This window comes from Paroedura picta, chromosome 2 (genome assembly GCF_049243985.1).
Source record: "Paroedura picta isolate Pp20150507F chromosome 2, Ppicta_v3.0, whole genome shotgun sequence".
Classification (NCBI taxonomy): Eukaryota; Metazoa; Chordata; class Lepidosauria; order Squamata; family Gekkonidae; genus Paroedura; species Paroedura picta.
This window is the reverse complement of record NC_135370.1, coordinates 49,371,931-49,394,457: the sequence shown is the minus strand read 5'-3', so window position 1 is coordinate 49,394,457 and position 22,527 is coordinate 49,371,931. Positions and strand designations below refer to the sequence as shown.

Here is a 22,527-nt window from a genome sequence, read left to right as displayed (position 1 = left end):
CTTTCACCTCCCATTTTAAGTTTGTAAATTACATGAGAGATAATACAATACACCATTACTGTGATATATATCAATATATGTTAAATGAAACATGTTGTGATTGGTACTAACCTTTATTAAAAATGTGGAATATAGGCCCCTCTTGATCTTGAGGCCCTAGGCTGAAGCCTAGTTAGCCTATAGGAAAATCTGGCCCTGTACCTCTCTCACTCAGCTATAAAGTTTCCAAATTCTTCCATATTCTCTTACTTATGTTTTATGTCACAGACATATTGCACAAAATTTCTCAAACTGGGGCTGGGGGTGTCCAGGGATCTCTGATATTGGCAAAGGTGCACTTGGTAAGTCTTTTGGAAGGACAGAGAGCAAACTCCTCTCACATTGATCCGGGAACATGAAAACAGAACCACCCCTTTCCTTAGAGGCAGGGATCTTTGCCTCAGGGAAAGTAGACAGAAAAGAGGCCTCCCTGTCTTTTGAAGGGCAGGAGGGCATAGATCTGTCAAGATGCATAATTGTCTAGTTGCCACATCATCTAAGAACTCTAGCTAGAAAATGCTGAGTACTTGCTGCCATCTAATAGTTCAGTCCTAGGAAATCTGATTTGCTGAGTGGCACCAGAGATCCGCCTGTATTCTTGTCCCTCTGATGCCCCCCATCCACACCCCTGTAAAGCATGCAGCATGTTCCATGGAAGCTTCAATTCCCTTAATGTCCTCAGAACAGTACACTGAAAACTCATCAGCTGCACTGCAAAACAGGTGCAAGGGGGAAAGTTTGACTTGTAGTATAAATGTTCTGCCAGAGAATGTATCGGAGTATAACTGATTCTGCAAAGGAATAATTCAAAAGACTCAAGTTCTAATCAGTCTTGTCCCTTAATTGGAAGGACTTTGTACACATGATAGCATGAAACTTCCTTAACACGTATTAACTTTGAATCAGAGGCTGGCTTTACTGAGGTGGGAAAAAGCTTAGGAAAAAGTTTCAGAGCTGCTCAAAGAACTAGAGAAAGACCAGTTTTGCACCCTGAACTTCTGGTATTTAACTTAAAATCATCACTGGCTATTATTATCTGAGTGCAGAGCAGTGTCTCTCTGTCTCCTGTGGTGAAATGGAAAATAACCCTTCAGCTTTAGACTCAAGTAACAGTGATGCTTGTCCTGCAATGGGCATTTAAAGACAAGATATACATCTCTGGGAATTAGAAAAAAGTATAAGCCTCTTTTAAAGGTTGAGCTTAATATGGCAGGGAGGAGAATGTAAGGATTTTGTTTGGTCCCACTTGTTCTATTTAAATGGAGAGATATTTAGAAATTCTGATATTTTTATTGCTTCCGCTGATGATCGAACCGCTTTGTTATAATAGGGGCTCTTTTAAGGTTTGTTAGCCTGTAATAAAATTCCAAGGAAATTGGGCTTTATTGCACAACTCACCTCCAATTTGATTTCTATATTCAGAACCTTGTTCCTAATGCTTCTCTTCACTTCCTGCATAGAGTGTCGAGCTGGACAGTGATGACGGAGGTGGTAGTGCTGCTCAGAAGCAGAAAATTTCATTCCTGGAAAACAACCTGGAACAGCTTACCAAGGTTCACAAACAGGTAGGGTTCTTATTGTGCAGTGCATCACACCAATGACTGATGTGCCCGAATTGTCAGGTGCAGAACCCAGCAGGCAGGAGAATACAGTCTTTCCATGTGCTGTGGGGAAAGGGATAGGCTGAAGCTCATTCAACCACAAAAAGACCTTAAGAGCATCCAATAACAGAGTAAATTTGCTGCTACTTCACAGGATCCTTGCTAAATTAACCAGAAAGAAAGCTGTAGTTACAAAAGGCTGGATTATGGATCTTCTACAGCCATTTGGGCATTAAACACTTGCTATGTTGAGTATTGCCAAACTTGAGCCATGTTTTGTGGAAACATTAAAATGTGCAGTGATTTTTGTTTTTTAACTGAGAACTAAATGGACCACAGAAAACATCCTTGCTGCCACTTTTTCTCCTTATTTTCCCTCTCCCTCTCCTTTCTTTTGGTCAAACTAGATGAGAAGTTGGAAGCTATACATATGGAGCACCCAGTGTTGTTCAATCCATTGATACAGCTGGCATTTATAGGTGGTCCTTCTATTATGGCTGGAGAAGCAGGTTAAGCCTTCCCAATTGTTTCACGCCAAAACAAAATGACAGCCCTACACGTTTATTTTGGGTCAGGAATAATAGCATACATAGGATGAAAGGCTTAAACAAAGAAGCCTTCTGTAGTTCTGACCTAAATTGTCCCACCCCCAACCTCAAGCTGTTCTAAAGGAAAAAAATTCTAGGCTTCCCATGGATGGTATCTCATGTTTTGTTTCATTTGGCGTCTTGCTTCCCAGTGAAATGTCAGTAATGTTCATAGGGAATAGTGCTTCACCCTATTATATGTTTAAACATGTGAAGTAATATATTTGGTATATCCTTGAATCTATCCTTCAGGCTTTATATTTCATAGAACCATAGAGTTGGATCAGGTTCATCTAGTCTAACCCCCTGCACAGTGCAGGAAACTCAAAACCAGTAACCCCAATTACGTGCCCAGATGTTGCCCACCCCAATTTTAATAATTAATTTTAAAGGATAGGATATGCTTTTGAGTAGATCTGCTTTGGCTTGCTCCCTGTGTTTCCTAAGGCTTCAGTGAGTTTGCTGCTACTTTGGAAATGAACCTGGGTCTCTTGTAAATACCACCTCTAGCTGGGTCCTTCGTATTACAAAGATGCTATAAAAGACATTATAGCAAATAGCATGCAGTTGCTACAAAAGCAGTGGCTGGACGGATACTTCTGGATGCTATAGGCTGGTCCTGCATTGATCAGGGGGCCTGACTGGACTGGAAGAGATACCAGCAGAAGGTAGATTGCTTTAGTAGCTTCATTGTATTGTATTACTGATCTGTTTTCACTTCCATCTTAGTGCATTGAATAAGAGCGGTGGCTTCTAATCTGACAAGCTGGGTTTGATTCCCTGCACCTCCTCCACATGCAACCAGCTGGGTGACCTTGGGCTCACCACAGCACTGATAAAGCTGTTGTGATGGAGCAGTAATACCAGGGCTCTCTCAGCCTCACCCACCTCTCAGGGTGTCTGTTGTGGGGAGAGGAAAGGAAAGGCGATTGCAAGCTACTTTGAGGCTCCTTCTCGTAGAGAAAAGCAGGGTATAAAAACTAACTCTTTTTCTTATGCAGTTGGTACGTGATAATGCAGATCTTCGTTGTGAACTTCCAAAGCTTGAAAAACGACTTCGAGCTACAGCAGAGAGAGTGAAGGCCTTGGAGAGCGCGTTGAAGGAAGCCAAGGAGAATGCCATGCGGGACCGGAAGAGATATCAGCAGGAGGTAGATCGCATTAAAGAGGCCGTCAGAGCCAAGAACATGGCAAGGAGAGCCCACTCTGCTCAAATTGGTATGTATTGGGCACAGAAAAGTCAGTGATAATGTTGTAAGATGAATGGGCAAAGTATACTGTGACAATTCTGGGGAAGGAATTGTGGACTGGCACCCCGGTGTCAGAGAGAGTAGGGGAAAGGCTGCACTTCTCCAGACAGAAAGCACAAGTAGGTTTTAAAGGCTAGTAGCTCTTTGATGTGTTAACCCTTCTTGATTGGAGGGTCTGCAGGGCTTGAGTCTTGGACCTGGCACCCAGATTGGTGAAAGCTTTTGGAGTCTACAGGGGGAGGAGTCTGAAAAGGGGATTCCCTTTGTTTGGGATTGGATGGGGCTCCCCCTGATTGGTGCGATTTGGTTGCTAGGAGTAGTGAGTAGTGTACTCATTTGTGTATATGTTTGCAATGACAGATGCTAGATGAGAATGATGCTAAAGGATACTTGCAGGGTGTCTAGGGGGGAACAGGACCATGCAGCTGACGAGGACCAGATGTTCCATGGATTATAGGTACCTAGTTAGTAACTTTTCTATATTTTGTTTAGTGTAGTTAGATCAGTCTTGTAGCTACCCTGAATTTGTGCCTTGTAGAAATAAAATTATTTATCAAAAGTGTCTGCACACTTCCTTGCCTCACCACTCAACACAATAAATAAAAAACATTCCTGTGGAATTGAACTTGAGGGGGGGGCTAATTTTTACACAGGGGGTGGCAGAAAAGGAGGAGCAAAAAAGCAACTTTCTGCCCCAGCTTCCTGCTTTGGCAGTGAGCTGGCTAGAGAAGTTTGGGGGAAAGTACCCTTGCATTTACTGGACAGTAAAGCCTCCTACCAGATAGTTAAAAAAAAAAGTCTTCCATGTACCTTGTATTTCCTATTTTGGCTTGAATAAACAAGTTAAAATTTTCAATAATGTCAGTAACGATATATTCAAGATTAGTAATGTAGACTTGTGGCATAGTAAGTATAAGTAGAATATGTCCTTGTAATGGACTGCACTTTAAAAGAGCTTATAAGTCCTGTGTAAACAGGTCATGGACTGTGAAGGGTTAATTCTTCACAGAGCCTGATAACATTGAGTGACAGGCTGCTCCAATGAATTTGATTAATTAGCATCAGTTGAGCAGAGAAAAAATTGAGTGCTGAATGCTGCTAAGTGGGCAGTGTGAATTCATCCCTGACAAGGCATGTGCACCCCCCAAAAAAATTCAGACTGTTTCAGGTCCAGAAGAACCCAATTTGGACCATTAAAGGGCTGTCTGAATCAGCTGATTCAGATCTGGCCTCGGCCAAAGAGTCTCGGAAGCAATTTGGCCATTAAAGACAATGGTGCTGTTGACTTTAATGGGTATTTTCAGGTTTCCACCTTCCCTGTGACCTGGGGTGGTGGTGGTTTGAGTTAGAGGCTCCAGACTTTCAGGGTAACTTCAGGAGCCTCTTCTCTGACTCCCCAACAATATTGGACCAGGGGATCCAATTCTAGGGGCTCACAAAGAGGGTGCCCCCATCCAACTCCATTATATCCAAAGATGAGGAAAAAATAGCCTTTCTATTCTGATCTTCACCATAGGACATAAAGGGCCATTCCAGTCTTCTTGAAACTTGTTGGGTGTTTAGAGAAGAGGGTCATCAAGTTACCCAGAAAGTTTGGAGTCTCTAACTCCCACCCTTCCAAGCCTCAGAGAAGTCAGAAATGGGAATATTCCCATTGACTTTAAAGGCACCATTGACTTTAATGGCTGAATCGCTTTGGATGATTCTGACAGCCGTGATTTGGCCATACAAGTCTAAGGCATTTGCTGCTTCGGACCATATTCGGCTGATCTGTGTCTGAAGTAGCCCTGATTTGGACATTTTCTGGCCAAAGTGCACATACCTATCCTTGACTGAGAATGGCCTAATACTGATAGCGTCTGAGTCATGCCCTGAGAAGGGTTTTGTAATGTATTGAGTTAATTGGGCAACTGCCCCTTTAAGGCTTTGTAGACGGTTCCTTTGTATTGAGACTATTTAAGTTGCGCATGTGTTTATTAGTTGCCGGTTGTTAGGTGCCCCTGGGCGTTAATAAAGGGTTTTGTAGAATGTGTGTCTCTCTCACTATTTAATAGGTTTAGTACTGTACAAGGTTACAGGTCAGATCAACTCCATTTTCCTGTTGTGTGTCAGCTATATGAACAGACCGTACCAGAGTTTTTAATTTATGTTGTTCCTATCATACACAAAACAGAGGAAGTAGTGTAAAGGCCTGGTTCTCGGTACACTTAGCAAATTAAGGTGTTCTGCACAGTGCAACTTAACAACGTGATATTCACTCTTTCTACCACCCTTGAAAATCCGCAGTACATTTGAACATGTAGGAACAGGAAATGGTATGCTGCTCATCTACCTGCTGTATTCCCCCCATTTTGGTTTTTCTCTTGCAGCCAAGCCTATCCGCCCTGGTCATTATCCGGCATCTTCTCCCACAGCAATTCATGCCATCCGAGGAGGAGGATTGTCCAATTCAAGTTACTATCAGAACATGAAATAAAGACCAGGTAGATTTATGGCAACCTGCTTGTAGCATTGCTTTTTCAGCACGAAGAAGCTATCAAGACATCATGCTGCCTGTCAAGCAAATAGCGTGCAATTGTTACACAGACCAGTACGAGTAGGCTATTGTATTTTTACATCCATACCAGAGGAGCTCATTCTGCCAGTTCTTCCTGCGGAGGCCAGGAAAGGGGGGAGGGTTGGAATCATCATGTCTTTTCGGTGGGTGGTGGCCGTCTCCTACTACCTTGAACACTAGTCAGCATTTAAAAACCCAACAGTTGTTATCGTTTGTGGGTTAGAACATGGGGTCGAATGGACTTGGTAAGCCAGTGGATAGAAGGGCCACGGCAATACTCTTGGTAGTAGCGTCATGATAATATAATACCCACAGTAGTTGAACAAAGTTACCTCAGGAAGAATTCCTGTCAGAGATGGTGCCACTTTGAAGTAAGATGCAGAAGGCACAGGGTGACAGTCAGGGAAATACACACTCTGAAGAAACAACTCCCGAGAGAAGGTTAAGTCAGGAGGCTGAGGTCCTCAGAATGGAAATAGCTCTGGCCCAGGTGGAGAATGAGAAGGAAATCCAGTTAGCAAAAATACAGGCACAGAAAGAGATGGCTCTGTTAGAACAAAAAGAAAAAGAAAGAGACAGGAAAGTTCCACTTGGACAATGTGAGAGAGAAAGAGAACATGAAAAACAAATGTTTGAACTTAAAATGAAAGAAATAGAATTGAGAAGTGGCTTGCACAGTCCTCCTATAATTGAGAAAAGATATGGAGTAGAAAAAAAAAAGATTTCTAAAATATCAAAAAGGGGACGGCATGGAATCTTTTTTCTTTAACTTTGAAGGAACTTGTGCAGACTTTCATGTACCAGATGAAGAATACATAAAGTATTTACGCCCTCAAATTTGTGGTAGTTTTAGTGAGGTTTATGCAGAAATGAGAGAAGAAGAGGTCTCAAACTATGAAATATTCACAGGAAGAGTTAGACTGGGATTGGCAGCAGAACAGAGCAGGTGAGCCATCAGGGAAATGTGATGCAAACCAGGAGAGACAGATGTGCAGTTGGGTAGCTGAGCAGAAGGCTCCTAGAAAATGGATTGAAGGGAGTCAAGTCACCACCTTTGAAGAACTGCGCAATTTAAGAGGGTTAGAACAATTTTATAAACAAGTCCCTGCACTATTTGACTGGTATTTAAAAGTCAAGCAATTAAAGAAAGTTGAAACAAAACAAAATGGATCTTTGGACAATGAACTGTCAGTGTCATTGTTTTAATTTCAAGAAGTTAAAGCAGAAGTCCCAGCTGCATTTCCAGGCCAGCAGAAAGGAGAACCCAGCAGTCTGCAGTTGTTGTACTGCAGTCTTCAAATCTAGGCCGCAAGGTGTGAGATGCAATCCTATGAGTAATTATCTGGCCTTTGAATGCAGAATACAAATATGGTACTGATCTAGTGCCAGATCCACAAGGTGCCCTGTTTCCTGGATGATGGCCACCATGTTGCAAACAGCCTTACTAGGAAAAGAGTGGAAGTGCTACTCATAATCTTATTTGGTCATGGCAATGGTTCATTGTGGTATATGAAGTGAGAACACTTCGTAAGAACAGTTAGCTAGAAATGCTAATTAGAAGTAGTAGTTGGAAGTAATGCCATCATATTATACCTTTGGAGGTATAATTTGTAATGACCTGGATAAGATTTAGGAATGCATGATAAAGCATACTTGTTGGATACAATCCGTAGCTCTATAGGACTCCAATGCACATTGGGCCTTTCTCATTCTCTTTTATGAGAGCTAAATATGCTGTGATGCCAGCTATTGGATCAAGCCATGTACATTCCCTTTTCAGGTTTGTAATACCGTGAAGAGGTGGTAACTCTCCAAAGTAGTTAGATTCAAGGCTGTCTCAGATTATTCCCTTTCATGGAGTTGTTCACCAGCAAGTAGAATCAATTGTGGTCAATCTGATGTCTTCCAATGAATGCCTCCATGAACCTTTCCAAGAATCATCCTTATAGCTACATTTTTAGATATCTTTCAAGTTTGGATATTTTTAAAGCAGTGAAGCTGGTTTTAGGATGCTCAGCATTTTTCCAACAGAGAAATTTAAGATCCTGGGGAAGGGGGGGGATAGAAGAAAAACAGAAGTTCATACTTGGTAGCTGGGAATTTCTTTTTCACGGCTCAGTACTTACTTGTAAGAGGGGGCTTGCTTCCTCCTATGTACTTGGAACTTTCTCTTTCCATGTTCAGAGGCCCCGTTTTTCTTCATATGGACATTTCTATTATAGGAATTGGTTGGTTTTGCATGTAAACAATATGCTAATCCTATAATTTAAATAAATTGTTTACATGTGTGTGGGTTTTTGGTAATAGAAATCTTATGTTTCTAATGGGCTCATTTTAAGTAAATTGGTGTTTTCCTATTACAGTTAATATAACAGTTTTGTTAATAATCTTTTCAAAAATCACAACATTTAGAATTTAAGTTCCAGAATACCATATTTGCCTGAAAGGGATACAAGGTTTTCTTCCCCAAGTTGTACTATCAAGAAAAAAGAGGGTACTGTCTTTACAGGTATGTATGGTACTTCGTCTTGTTAGCATATTTTTAAGATCTTCCTTTTGGGTAAATATGGTAATTTAGTTCCTTTCTTCAGAACTTGCTCAGGGCAGTTCTTCTACCTCTTCAGAGACCTGCTCAGGGCAGCTCCCAAAATAAGATAAAAGATAGTCATTAACAAACCTTTAAAAACTGTGACAGCACAGAAAAGCTCACAGCATAAAATATTTAGCAGCCTAGTGATCCTAATAACAACCCCTGCTGCATTTCTTTGATACATGAAATGTTATTCATGTATAACGTTGCAAAAGAATGATTGTTTTACAAAATTATTTTTTCATGTACAGCTTGGCCCGCCATCTTGTTATCTTTTGTCCTGCATAAGCTATTACATTGTTATAAAAGGATCTCTCGCTGGAGTCCATCAATGTAGCATTTTTAAAGAGCTCCCTGTTTCCTTGGATAAGAAGCCACTTTTGTGGAATGTGTTACATGTCCTATCTGTATGCAAACCATCTGTTAGGTCAGTTTTTGGCTTTGACCCATGTTGACTGCATTTGAACATCTTATGAAAGGCCAGATCTCTGTTCTAGAGAATAAAAGCATGCCACAGCCTTTCATGTTGATCTTAAGGCAATCTGTTCTTAGAACTTTCCAACAAGGATAAGTTGCAATTATTCTGCACTTTAGAACAAAGGGGGCAATGTACAATGGAATCTGTATTTAAAAGGCAAGCGGTTTAACAAGAATCGCGTAAAAGAAGTTTTCAAAGCAAAAGAAAATGAACGAGTGGATATTTTGTGGCATTTTCAAAACACAGTGTTCATGAAAGAAACAAGTTGGCAAAGCAGATCTTCACAGCAGGTACAGAATTCTCAATGCAAAAAATAACAGTACCATTCTTAACTATTTTGAACTCGAGAGTGAACTGAAAGGCTTCGGCCCATTATGCACGGTGGCAGCTATTCTGTGCTGCCGCTGTGCCGTTGTGGCGGGGCGTGCAGGGCTGCCCCGGCGTAGCGCACATACACGCACATTGCGCCAGAGCCAGGAGGCCCGGGAAACTGCCGGCCATGGTAAATGGTAGCGGCTGGGGGGGGGGAGGTGTGGAGGGGCTGGGGGGAGTGTGGGGGGCTGGGCCCCCTCCATACGCTATGACGGGGCAAGGGGTTGCCCCTGCCGGCTCCGTGGAGGTCGGGGACGGTCGGGCCGAAAGGCCCAGCGCTGTCCATAATGCACAGTGCCGGCCCACCTCAGCCCCTGCCCAGCGTACTCAGGAAGCTGCGGAAGTTCCTGCATTTGCATAACGCAGGCCTTCTGTAGCCCTGGGCCGGGACACGCCTGCGCTGGCGGCGGCGGCGAGCTTTATCGGGGATTTACCCCGAAGCACTGCCACCGCCAGTGCAGGCGTTCTGCCTCGTGCATAATGGGTCATAGAGTGGAAACTATTCAGTGGCCTATGGAACGACCCCAAAAAAATGTAGAAGTTTTAAGGGTGACAAAATACAAAGCTACTTTGACTGAATGGCTACAGCATTCTTCAGTTTACTGTAGGCTGAATCCCCAGCACACAGTGTAACAGTGCTTAAATCTAGTTCAGATCACTCAGATCTGGGTACGCTGACCTGTACATAATTATTTTGAAGCCAGGAATTTAGTAGATTGGTTACCAAGATGGAATAGAATGATGATTCAGACTGACGGGGTAATTGTAACTGTTGGCACTCTATTTGGGAGCATCTAGCATGTCTGGAGTATTTTGTCTGGAGGTCAGCTTGCCCATATAGGGCTAAATTTTCTCCACTGTGGCATTACACCTATGGCATGCCCTCTGCAGAGATATCTGCCTGGAGCAACCTCAAGGAATTCTTGTACATTCTGAAAAAAGCACATTTAGTTTCTTCGGCTGTTTGCGGAACTGAATACTGGCTAACAGACTTGATGCTGTGTAAAATCTGTTTTGTTATTTTATCAGCTTTGATAATTATGATGAAATTCTGATTTTTTAAAAAAAAAATTGTAACCAAATAATGTTGGTTGCTGTTTTCTATGAGGTTCTCAGGATTCCTGAGACTTAAAGAGAATAAGTTTTTTTTAAAAAATCAAGTAACTACTAATATGCAAAATTCTCCTCCTCCCTCCTTATTTCATATGGTGACACTGTAAGAAAAAATTTACTTGTAGAAATAGTACTGTTCCCAAAAACCAGTATTTCATTAGGGTGAAATGAAATGCTCCTTACATAATTCAGCGTATGAATGTAGCTGTTGTAGAATTTTAGCCTAACACGTATTGACTTCTCTGTGTGTTGTTTTTTACAGATTTGATGCCATTCGCATGTGAAAATTCATCATCCGTTCACTTTTTTTTCTCTCTCCTTTTGGGACTGGACCTGTACTCCCCTGACCATTGTACGCTTTCTAGAGCCATCTGCAGCGCACCAGTTTCAGATTTCCTTTTCAGCTCTGTAGAGACTTCATGTATACAGAAGTGTGTCCAGCCCAGCGCTCCTTCTGAAACCATGTACAGTGTATCTAACAAACCCAACTAAGCTACCAGGAGGAGATCTGCAGCTCAGTCTCTGTCAACTATCTGAATGCATTGGGCCATGTTCGGCCAAATATGTTGAGGTTCCTGTGCAGCTTTGCTTTTATTGCATTCTGTTCTAAGTACTCTGGTGCATCAGTAGAATCCTGACTCCTGGCAGACAAGAATTAACTATTGAAACACAAAGTGTCGTTGAAAGCAGGTTGATTGTATTCCATCATGACTTTCTGGTTTCCTGTATAATATGCGTATTACTTTATATTTTTGGAGGATTACAGTTTGCAGTTACATGGGGGGGGTTTGGGGGGGAATTAACATCCTTTCAAATTGTAAAGATTTTGTTTTTAATATACTGGTATTTAAAGGGGGGGATCTGACAGAATCACTAGAAGGCTCGTGTGGTGAAGATAATATTGTAGGGATGTACAGGGATAGGCTGGTTTAGCTCAGGAAACCCAAGAGTCACAAGGAGGCATCAGCAGCCCAGAATTCACACCTGATCTACCTAGGACAACATTTCAACATTCCCTGACTGCCACGTGGTGGCATGGTCTGAATCTGTAATGAAATGTATCTGAAAAAGCAGCTAAACCCATCTCCTCCCTCCCGTAACTCAATTTCCTCATGGTTTCGAAAGAAATCAGAAATCCGAATAAGTGAATAAGTGAGCATGATTCTGGTGTGGTACAGAAGGAAATACTTTGTTGGAGCATAACTTTTTGTTTCATGGTTTAAAATAAGACTACATTTATAAGAGTATATGATGGAACTGAACCATATGCAAGTCTGCCTAGGAATAGTATAGTGTTAGAGCCTTCAGCCAATAATGAGATGATTCAATTTCTTTTGGCTTCTTTTTTAATGATAGACAATGGAGTGTCTGATGAGTGTGACCATAGAAGATGTAGGTACGCAGATTGCTGGCAAATTTGTTACATTGGCTGGTGGTGTTTTCTTTCACTTCTTACATACACACATTTGCAACTGTGCACATTAAAATATATTGTGTCTTGTTCCAAAATGACTGATTTGGAGTATATGCTCCTTTAGTCTTTTTTTGCTGCTGTGGATTTCTTTTTTAAAGTTAAGAGTAAATTTAGAGCTTTGGAATGTGTTTGGCTGATACTGAAAGATAATCTGCTCTAGAGCCTTCCTAAAGATTGTGAATTGGCTTCAGGCAGGTTTCCCTGACGCTGCTTAGAAGCTCTCAGATGTAGGAAAAGAAGATTGGGTTTTGTTTAATTTATTATGGGTTGCACTATGTAGGGGAAGGGGAAGGGGATACTTTTGTTACATATTTAATGAAAGATTGCAGATTTTGCATTTGTTTAATTTATTACGTTTTTTTAAAGGACATTTTTTTTCCTTCTTCATACACATGTAAAGGCACTGCCAGCAAATTTTAAGTGTGGATTTGCCATATCCAAGCCCCACTTCTGAGAATAATGTAGCCAACCTGTCTGTTTTATATCTAGCTAAAATAAAATCTGCATTTAAAGGAAAAAAAATACCAAAAAGCCTCTGGTTTTGTTGCAGAACTAGCTCGTACCAACTACAAGAAGGCTTCTTCCTTGTGGTAAGGAAGTCGTCCAGAAGCAGGCCATGATGTGTTTAGTGTGAAGCATGACATGAACTGCCCACTTTACACAGTACAGTGTTGGTAGCAGCAGCACTAGAGAGTGCGAGAGAGGTTCTGTGCGGGCAGCTGCTCTGAAAGTCGTGGCTAGCGTGTGGAAGTCATGCAGAGGATGTTTCATACAGCCCTGTCATTGCTATCAATGTGTAAACAAGTTTTTAGAGGAAAATGCACACCATTCATGAAATTATTTTTTCCCCTAATGCAGGGGTAGTCAACCTGTGGTCCTCCAGATGTTCATGGACTACAACTCCCATGAGCCCCTGCCAACAAACGCTGGCAGGGGCTCATGGGAATTGTAGTCCATGAACATCTGGAGGACCACAGGTTGACTACCCCTGCCCTAATGGACTAGCTTTTATGTAGCTGAGATGCTGCAGAATGTATTAGTGATCTCCCTTCCCCCCCCCCCTTTATTTTTTAACTTTTGGAATGAATGGAGAGTCAATATGGAGTTTACTCTAGGGCTGTGTTTTTGCTAGAACTTCTGCTGACTCGCTTAATAGAGAGTCCACCTTGAACCTTGTGGCATTCTCGATGCTCTAAGGGAAAAAGAATTCTGATGCTTCTCAGAAACAACTAGTTGCTGATCAGCCAGTCAGTTCATCTAGTTGGATTCCTTTGATTTGGGCACCAGAGTTTCCATTGAGGGTTTGCAGGTGGAATATGGAAAGGGCATAATGTCTTGCAGCCTTTAAAGAAGCTGAATTTATCTTACACGTTAATATATTTTGATACAGTGTTACTGTGATTTTATTTTGCGGTGAGGTTTGCTTTATGGATCTCATTTGTGACTGTTTTATTTTATAGCACAACACTGAAAACTCATCTGTTACGCAGGCATCCGTGTTTGCTCTAAATTCTTCCAGAGGCCCCCCTCCCTTCCTCTAAATGTTCAAAGCATTTTTTTCAAAAAGAATTTTGAAGTCCAGGAACGATTATGTATTTAATATTTGACAAGTTAACACATGCAGTGTTCTGTTGGGGGCCATTGAATTGTAGAGTTTCTTGTGTTCATGGTTTTTATATTGTGTCAAATTTCTCATTCTCCTAAATGGTCAACCTTAAATTCACCTATCACTTAGTTATCTTCTTGGCACTGTGAAAAAATTAAAATGCCATGACAGATACATGTTAAAAGTGTATTTTGCCAAGCAAAAATGAGAATGGGTGATCTTGAACCTATCAATTCAAGCCACATCTAGTATTTTAAAGTTTCTTGGGTTTTGATATATGTGAATTAAGAACTACCTGAAAATAGAGAGAATTCCTTTCATAACTGGTTTCCAAAAGACAGTATTCTCTCTATCCCTCCTTCTCCCTATATTTAACCTTCAAATTCATGGGTTATTCCGTATAATCCGGATTAATTTCTGTGAGCCCATTGTGGTGTTACACCCAAGAACTCTGAAATCTCAGAAATGGTACAGGTACAGTAACAGTATTAACCTACTGCAATTTTAAACCCTGATAATCTTATTCTTTGGGGCCAGAAAAAATAAAAAATAATTTCTTTATAATGTGAAGTGATCACTCGTGAATATTGTGAAATGATGTCTTCTCTTTTTGCTGGACATGGCATCATTTGAAACCTTTATTAAGCTATAAATAACACATTGGACATATGTTTGATTAAATACTCATATGGAAATACTACCCCATCCCATTTTTGTGTCTTATTCCTAATTCCTTCTGTGTCTCTGTGGTTTGTTTGTTTTTATTAAAAAACACCTTTAATAGTGGAAGATGTGAAAGAATAATAGGGTTCAGGCATTCTGTAGATGTATACATGTCTAGTTTGTAAAGTGTGTAATGTGTATTCTCTGGGATCTACGTATCTGTACAATAGTTTGGTTTAGGGGAAAATGAAATATGGGTGCTTTTTCTGATGGTTACAATCTGGGGGAAATTGCTACTATTATCAAAGATGCTGTGATGAACTAAACTCTGTAACAGCTGAGCTGAACTTCCCCTCCCTTTCCCAAGTATTTCAATTTTGGTTCTTAAAATACTATCTACTAAAATGTATGGATACACTGGCAGACTGCATGATGTATCATCCAAAAAATTGTTAAAGTGGAAATAAAATTGAAGTAAACTTTATCTTGTCAGTGGCATTTATGGTATGTGTTCACAGTGGCATGAATTCCAGCATGCTCTATGTTACAGATGGCTTTTCTTAATCCATCTCTTCTTGTTCTGGTAGGAAAACAAATACCTGAAGCAAGCTGAATTCTGAATGCTCTTTGGTTACCTCAGAGATAATCTCAGTTTGCAGCACCACACCATGCTCAAGATACTAGCCTTAACTCTTAGCAGTATGTAACTAGCAGGCCTTGGGGTCAGTTTTATCCCAATCTTCCTCCCAAGGAACTCGCCTCTCCTCCATTAGACCACCTTAACAGCCCCATGAGTAGGCGAAGGCAAGAAAAGGGAGACTGCCTCAAGGTCACCCAATTAACTTCAGAGTTGACTGGTAATTTGAACACATATCTCCCTAATCTAATCAGTTTACATCATTGGCTATCCAAGGTTTTGTATCTGAGGGAACCAACCAACTTACAGTTTAGTTAACAAATCTCTGGAGAGCACATCTAGGGCAATCCAGCATTCATAACCCCTGCACCCAGCAGCAGCTGCTACCATTACAGATCATTATTGTTTAACCTGCAACGTGTGTAGTATAGCCAGGAACTCCTAGCATTGTCCAGCAGCCAGGCAAGAGACGTTCGAAGGTGGCTTGCCATTGCTTGCCTCCATGTCTTGACCCTAGTGTTCCTCGGAGGTCTTCCTTACTAACCAAGGCCCAGCCCTGCTTAGCTTCCGAGATCTGATGAGGTCAGACTTGCTTCAGCCATACAGGTCAGGGCACCATTGCAGATCTGCTGAAGGATGAAGGAACTCAGTAGGTCACTTCTTGTCAGATTCCACTGTAGCTTTTTGCTTCCACCTGTTATATCTCATCTTTTTTAAAAAATAAACAGTAATTAGATGCAAGTCCAACTTAGCAGATACATTAGGGCAGGGGTAGACAAACTGCGACCCTCCAGATGTCCACGGACCACAATTCCCATGAGCCCCTGCCAGCATTCGCTGGCAGGGGCTCATGGGAATTGTAGTCCATGGACATCTGGAGGGCCGCAGTTTGACTACCCCTGCATTAGGGAGTTATATTTCTGAGCCTCATTTGCTGTTGCCCACAGATGACTCCCTCAGCCAACAGTAATGTTCTGGTAGAATTGGTCTGATCGAACCAGGGGTTCCTCCAGGGGCAGTGGGGTTTGTTTTACGTTTGTTTTAATTCTGGCTTAAACGGGTCGTGAAACAAAAAGCATCAGTAAGACCCCTTGCGTCCTTTGATGGCCTTGGGTCACATTATTCGACTAGGGAAGTTTTCTAGTCTAATTTGGCCTAAACCATTATTCTCTCAATGTGGCATATTTAGGGGCTTTATGCACCGGGATCTTTGTAGCAAATTGGTCACTGAATGTAAAATCGCCATTTAAAATAGTGGAATTCGTCGTTATGCATACCTGCCTTTGTAGTGGAATCCAGTTGCGTTTTGTAGCGTTTCCCACAGGCTTCCGGTCTCGGCAGAAATCGCTAGAAAGGAAGCGCTATTGCCAAGCTCGTCCCGCCCCTGGCCGTCAAGCAGCCAATGGGCAGTCGTTAGCATGCTCCCAAACAGCCCCTTTCCCTTTAAGAAAGGTTTTTTTTAAAAAAGAAAAAAAGACCCATTGCAACGAATCTGTGTTAATTCGTTGCAACGGAGAGACCCATCCAGCTGCCTGGTGTGTTTGAGCTGTCGTTTGATCGTTGCCACGCTCCCTCCGAGTGAAAAAAAAAATCCCCCCCCCCTCACGGGCCCGATTTTCGGCTGAATGAATGTGTAAAAAATAAAGGGAAAATACATCAGCAAACGGGCTTCTCTGTTCTTTGTGCTTAGTGACTGAAGGGGAGGGACTGAAGCCAGGGAAGCCTCTAAACTGAAAGAGGCTCGCTGGTGCGTTTATCCCCGCTCGCTCGGAGAAAAAAAAATGGCGATCGCTTCGCTGGAAGATCAGAGAAGAGAGCCAGGGGGAGGGACTTTGTAGAAACCGCAACAATGTTAACGCACAGGTCTTTTTCGCTAGTGTTGCAGATTGGTTGCAGGAGTGTATCGCTTTCCGGAGGGTGAATCCACTTTTGGGGATTTCCCTGAAAGCGCTACAAGGAAGCGCTTTTTGCAGATTGGTTTCAGGTGTGTGGCAGATTGTCGACGACGTTGTGCATAACAGCAAATCAGTAGCGTTTTCAATTGGCAACCATTGTGCTATTTTGAAGGCGTGCAAAATGCCCCTTATTGTACGCCAAATGTTTCCCATGCAACTCAATCTTGAGTGAACACAAACAAATCCAAACTGCTGCTTTATCCTATTTATCGCTGGAATCTGTTAACCATTTTCATTACGCTGTAAACGTACTCTCACACTCTCCCTATAAATTTGAACTGATTACGTCCATTCCAGTAAGTATTTTGTATCTGAGGAAGTGTGTGTGCACACGAAAGCTCATACCTTGAATAAAACTTTGGTGGTTTTAAAGGTGCCACTGGACTCTAAATTTATTCTTCTGCTTCAGACCAACGGTGTTGACCACTTGAATTGGTCTAAAACCAAATTGCATTTAAGTCCCACTAGGTGGCAATCTCAGCATATTTTTTATTGAAGGAACCCTAATGAAGTTCAGGTTATAATCAAGCCTTTTATTACTTTTATATTTAAAAAGTAATTTCGATTGCCTGAAAATCAGGGGGGAAGCATATATGCACACTTGTTTGATTCCCATTTATATAAAAATGATGAAGTGGCTTCTGCATATTAAAATATTGTTTTGCAGTCATCGAAGACGATTTGTATTGTTGAAAACGAGGTATATAATTGAGGGCTCATTTTGACTCTGGTATCATCATCATGTTACATAAAATTGGATTTGTACACCCTGATGAAAAACTGACTGTTCTAGTCTAGCTGCAAGTGGGAGGGAGACGAGCAGGAACGTCGGGATCTTTCTGCCACCCTCAAAGGACAGAGGGAAGACCTGGAGCTTTGGGAGAGAGCTGGGCAGGAGTCTGGGGATCCATGACAGCCAGCTGGGTGACCTTGGGCTCACCACAGCACTGATAAAACTATTCTGACCGATATCAGGGCTCTCTCAGCCTCACCCACCTCACAACCTGCTTCACGCATCTGATGACATGGGCTTAAGTTCGCTAGTAAACTGAAGGTCCTCAGTCTGGTTAAAATGGACCCAAGACACACAGTATACAAATGTTGTTTCCTGCCAAGGGACCTATGCAACGCAGCCATATATATGTGCTCTGTCTTACATGCTCAGAAGTAAGAGTGAATAGTGGTGCCTGATTCTGTGCATTTAACATGCCAACCTAAGCAGAATTACAGTCTTCTAAGTCCAGTGACTTCAATGAACTTGAGTGTAACTCTGCTTAGGATTGCACTGTAACTCCATGAATGAGATGTGTATAACTCTCCTTACAAACAAGATGCAAGACTGTAAGTTCTGTACGTGCTTATTTGAAAGTAAGGCCCATTGAAAACAATCAGGCTGCTGATGATGATGCCATTCAGTTGTGGATCCAGTGGCTCAGTTGTCTCCATGTCTTCTGACCTTGTGCCGGTTCTTTTAGTTGCATAATGGTCTGGCCAGTGTCCATTTTGAGCATATCCAACCGCTGTGTTCTTTGTCGGCCTAGTTTACTTTTACCACAGACCAGTCCAAGCATAATTGCTCTCTCCACTGAGTTGGATCACATGATACGGCCAAAGTAAGTCGGACTTCATTCCTGTTTCAGCATTTAGAAAAGCGGACTGTAAGTTTCATGTTGTCACAATGGCAGCTGGTGTTGCTAGACGTGGGGATTCACACAAATCTGAGAACTTGTGTAAGAGCCCAGCAAGTTGGTAGGAAGAGCTGAAAGCCTAGAGATTTTCTCTCCTATGGGTATTGCATGGTTTTAGAGCACATTGTAGAAGGAGGGAGGTATTCCTTTCCCAACTTTTCATTCTCACTGAAGACTTTTTCATGCAACATCTACTGTGATGGCAAGCACATAACAGAAGAAGGGGAAGCAGCAACAACCTCTCTGATGTAATGTTTTGAATGCTTGAGTAAAACTGGAAAAAATAGGATCAAATCCCCTGTCAGCCATGGCACTCTGCAGGATCTTTGGTCAGTCTCACGCACTCAGCCTGACCTACCTCACAGGGTCGCTGTGAGGGAAAACAGGAGTAGCAGCAACCACTACGCTGCTTTGGGTTCCTGGAAGGAAAGGTGGGATCAAATTGGTGGCATCTAGATAGAAGCTTTGCCTAATGGCCATAATTCACTTCTAAACACCATCATTCACTTGTGTATGAGAGCTTTTGCACAGTTCTTGCTGGGTGGGGAGACCACCCGCCTATCCTGCGGGAATGTAAAATTTGCCTGATTTTGTCTGAGTGTCTGTCTGTGTCTTTCCCCAGTTTCGCCCCCTTCCCTCTGCCTGCTTTACACGAAGCAGCGTCTAAGCGCTGCTGTCTCGCCCCGATGCCCTTTTTACTCCTTTCAACGCCCGTCAACTTGGCGAATCGCTCGCGGAAGATACAAGCGGGTAACTTTCCCAAGAAGTCGCCCTGCGTGGATAGGAAACTGCGAATGCGACGGCGGGTCTCTCTCGCTGGCGTCCCTTATTTGGGCGGGAAAGAGCATTTATTCCCATGCGGAATAAACTGGCAACTGCGTGCGCGCTCTGCCGCCCCCTCCCTGCCCGGTCCTTCCCTGAGGCGAAAGGACTTTTGCGCGCGACTCGCCCACCTGGCGCTGTCGCCAGAACCGCCCAGGCAGGTAAAGCCCCTCCTCCCCTGGCGGTGTGGGCGCAGTCGGTGGCTGCCCCGTTCTCCCCCGCCTCACTCGCTCCCGTCGCGGGGTCTTCAGCAGCTCCGTCCGCCGCGGAAGTTCTCCAGAAGGGCGGGATCGCGGCTGCCGGAGCGGCCGGCCACGACCGAGGCGCCGGGTGAGTGCCGCGGGGCGCAGGGGAGGGCGCCGTCTAAAGCGGGGGGCGTTTGCGCGGCCCCGCCTGCTGGCCGGGAGAGACGTGGCGAAGGGCGGCCTTGGAAGGCGCCCCCGGCCCCTTGGCTTGCAGGCGCCGTTTCTTCTAACGCAGCAGGCGCAGCAGCATCCCCGTCCCGTAGGCTGTGCCGTGCGGGGCGTGGGCAGACAACTGAGCTCGAGGGAGCCGAGGGTGGGGCCTGAGGCGGCGTCGCTCTCGCTGGTCGAAACTGTAGCGAGCAGACCGGCCGCGGGTTGCCTTCCGACGGGCTGCCCCGGCGGCGTCACCGCTTGCAGGCGGTGACGGGAGGAGGGGATGGCGCTGGTTGCCGTCGCTGCCCCGGGAGCCGCGTGGCGGGGCAGCGAAGAGCGGCAGCCGCTAATCTGGAGAACCGGGTTTGGTGCCCCACTTCTCCACATGCAGCCTGCCAGGTGACCTTTCTATCAGGGCTCTCTCCAGCCCCACCTCTTTCACAGGGTGTCTGTTAGGGGGAGAGAAAGGGAAGGCGATTGTAAGCCGCTTGGAGACTCCTTCGGGTAGTAAAAAGTGGGGTACAAAAACCCAGCTCTCCTTTTTTTCGTATCCATCCTCAGTCTACAGATGTGTGCTGAGTTGCCTTCAAATTCCATCGTGGAGTTTTCCTGCCTGGTCCCCTTTGGTTATGTTCTTCTCCTGTTTTATTGGTAGCCAGCCTGTGTAGTGGTTAAGAGGGGGGGGGGACTCTAATCTGGCAATCCAGGTTTAAGTCTCCTCTCCTCCACATACACCCAGCTGGATGACCCAGGTTGACTTGCAGTTCTCTCAGAGCTCTCAGTCCCATCTAACTCACAGGGGAGAGGAAAAGGGTAGGCAACCTGCTTGGAGACTCTTTCAGGTAGTAAAAAGCCAGGTACAAAAAATCAGCTCTTGTTCTCCATCCTCAGTCTACAGGTGTTTGTTGTGTGCCCTCATGTTCCATCACAAACTATTTCTTCTTGCTTCAAGATTGCTCTACTTTTGTTTTGTTTTTCCTCTTTATACCTTTGTATTGATAGCCAGTATTGTATAGTGGTTAAAAAGTTGCAGACTCCAATCTGGAGAACCAGGTTTAATTCCCCTCTCCTCTGCATACAACCAGCTGGGTGACCTTGGGCCAATCACAGTTCTTTTAGAATTTCTTGTAGAGCAGTTCTGTTAGAGCTCTCTCAGCCCCAACTACTTCTCATGGTGTCTGTTGTGGGGAGAGGAAGGGAAAGGCTTTTGTAAGTTGCTTTGGGACTCCATTGTGTAGTTAAAACACTAGCTCTTATTTATGTCCTAAATCTGTTTTAGTATGCCTTTTCTTGTTTTAGTTCCTCTAAGATGCTTAGGCATGAGAACAGTAACTTTATACAGATTTTTTCTTTGTGAGACAGGGGAATGTGGAATAGACTTGATATCAAGCTTGTGTATTAAAGTTGAATTAGATGCACCTGATACAACTTACAAGGATGTTCATTGATTACAGTTACAAAATCAGACATGGTATTTTTTAAAAAACTGCTAACATTGAATTCCTATGAATGCAGCATGTGTGTGAACAGAACTGAGGATTTTAAGTTTAACTTCTGGTTTTGCTTCACCAAACAAGGTGAACCTCACTTCACAAAGAAGCCTGTTTGCTTCAAGCCTTGCTAACATTCCTGTACTTTCTTGCTATGTTCTTCTCATGGCCACCTTTTCCCAGCTATTGGGCTACAGTTTTCATCCATAACTGGTGAGTTACTGTAGAGCAAAGTTTGAGTCCGGTGGCATGATTAAGAACGGACAGAGTTTTATTCAGGGCATAAGCTTTTTTTGCACGCACACTCTCTTAAACACAAGTGCTGAGTAGCAAAAGTAAATAATTACAAAGATTTATTCAAGGTATGAGCTTTTGAGTGCAAGCACTAAGAATGCTTGCACTCGAAAGCTCATGCCTTGAATAAATCTGTTGGTCTTAAAGGTGCAACTGGGAACTCTGATTTTATTAGGCACCAAAATTGGTGACTTCCATTTATTTTTTGTGCATTCCATACAACTTTCAAAGCTCATAGCAGCTGTGGTTTTGAAACTCCCCATGCCAGCTCCCAGTGGCATCCTTTCCTGGCACAGAGGCAAGATTGTTATCTTTGCCATAAACTGAACTCTGCCCAGGTAGGTGTCCGCAAGCATTATGAGCCCAAAGCAAATCTCAAATTCAGTGCCTGGGTATTACCACAGAATACCCAGAATTAAATGCTGTTGGTGTTAAAGGTGCCACTGGACTACAACTTAGTTCTCAGATCTTTTTATTAACTCTTTTATTATCTAATTTGCTGCTCCTTACCGATCTTAGCAACTGTTTTAGTCCAGTCTTAGCTATGGTAGATCAGTTACTTATACATCTTGACTCTAATTATCTCTTCCTGGCTACTATCACCCCCACACCTTTATGTAATGGTTGAGGAAATCTTGTTTCACTGCATGCACACAGAAGCTTACACCCAGAATTAAACTTTGTTGGTCTTGAAGTTGCCACTGGACTCAAACTTTGTTCTGTTGCTTCAGAACAACACAGCTGCCCACCTGAATTTACTATAGGATCGTTTAACACTGTAGCCACAGCTGACGAAAAAGGTTAGGCAAACTGACAAATTGTTTCAGAGGAAAAAGGGCAGCGGCTCTGGCAACTGTCTTATGTCCAAACTGAGATCATGATTGGTACAACATGGACTCAGGTCTGTAATTTG

At 43.2% G+C, this 22,527-nt stretch overlaps 2 protein-coding genes across 14 annotated transcripts in view; both read left to right on the top strand.

Moving 5' to 3' along the window:
• The window catches only part of KIF5C (kinesin family member 5C), a 132,785-nt gene extending 117,971 nt beyond the window's left edge, over positions 1–14,814 (top strand). The window contains exons 23-26 of one of the 3 annotated variants that reach the window (XR_013228093.1): positions 1,500–1,604; positions 3,229–3,445; positions 3,838–3,934; positions 5,847–8,440. Coding sequence is in view for 2 of the 3 variants with exons in the window: in XM_077320109.1 (XP_077176224.1) it covers positions 1,500–1,604; positions 3,229–3,445; positions 5,847–5,953 (429 nt within the window). In the remaining variant the exon portion in view is untranslated. The other 2 variants (XM_077320109.1, XM_077320110.1) reach the window with 2 other exon arrangements.
• Positions 14,815–19,341: 4,527 nt separating this feature from the next.
• Positions 19,342–22,527, top strand: part of LYPD6B (LY6/PLAUR domain containing 6B) — a 112,977-nt gene continuing 109,791 nt past the window's right edge. For 5 of the 11 annotated variants that reach the window (XR_013228088.1, XR_013228087.1, XR_013228086.1 and 2 more), the window contains exon 1: positions 19,624–19,762. The gene's annotated coding sequence lies outside the window, so the exon portion shown is untranslated. Of the gene's footprint in view, positions 19,361–19,442; positions 19,763–20,091; positions 20,230–22,527 lie in introns of those variants that run through there. The other 6 variants (XR_013228091.1, XR_013228092.1, XR_013228089.1 and 3 more) reach the window with 6 other exon arrangements.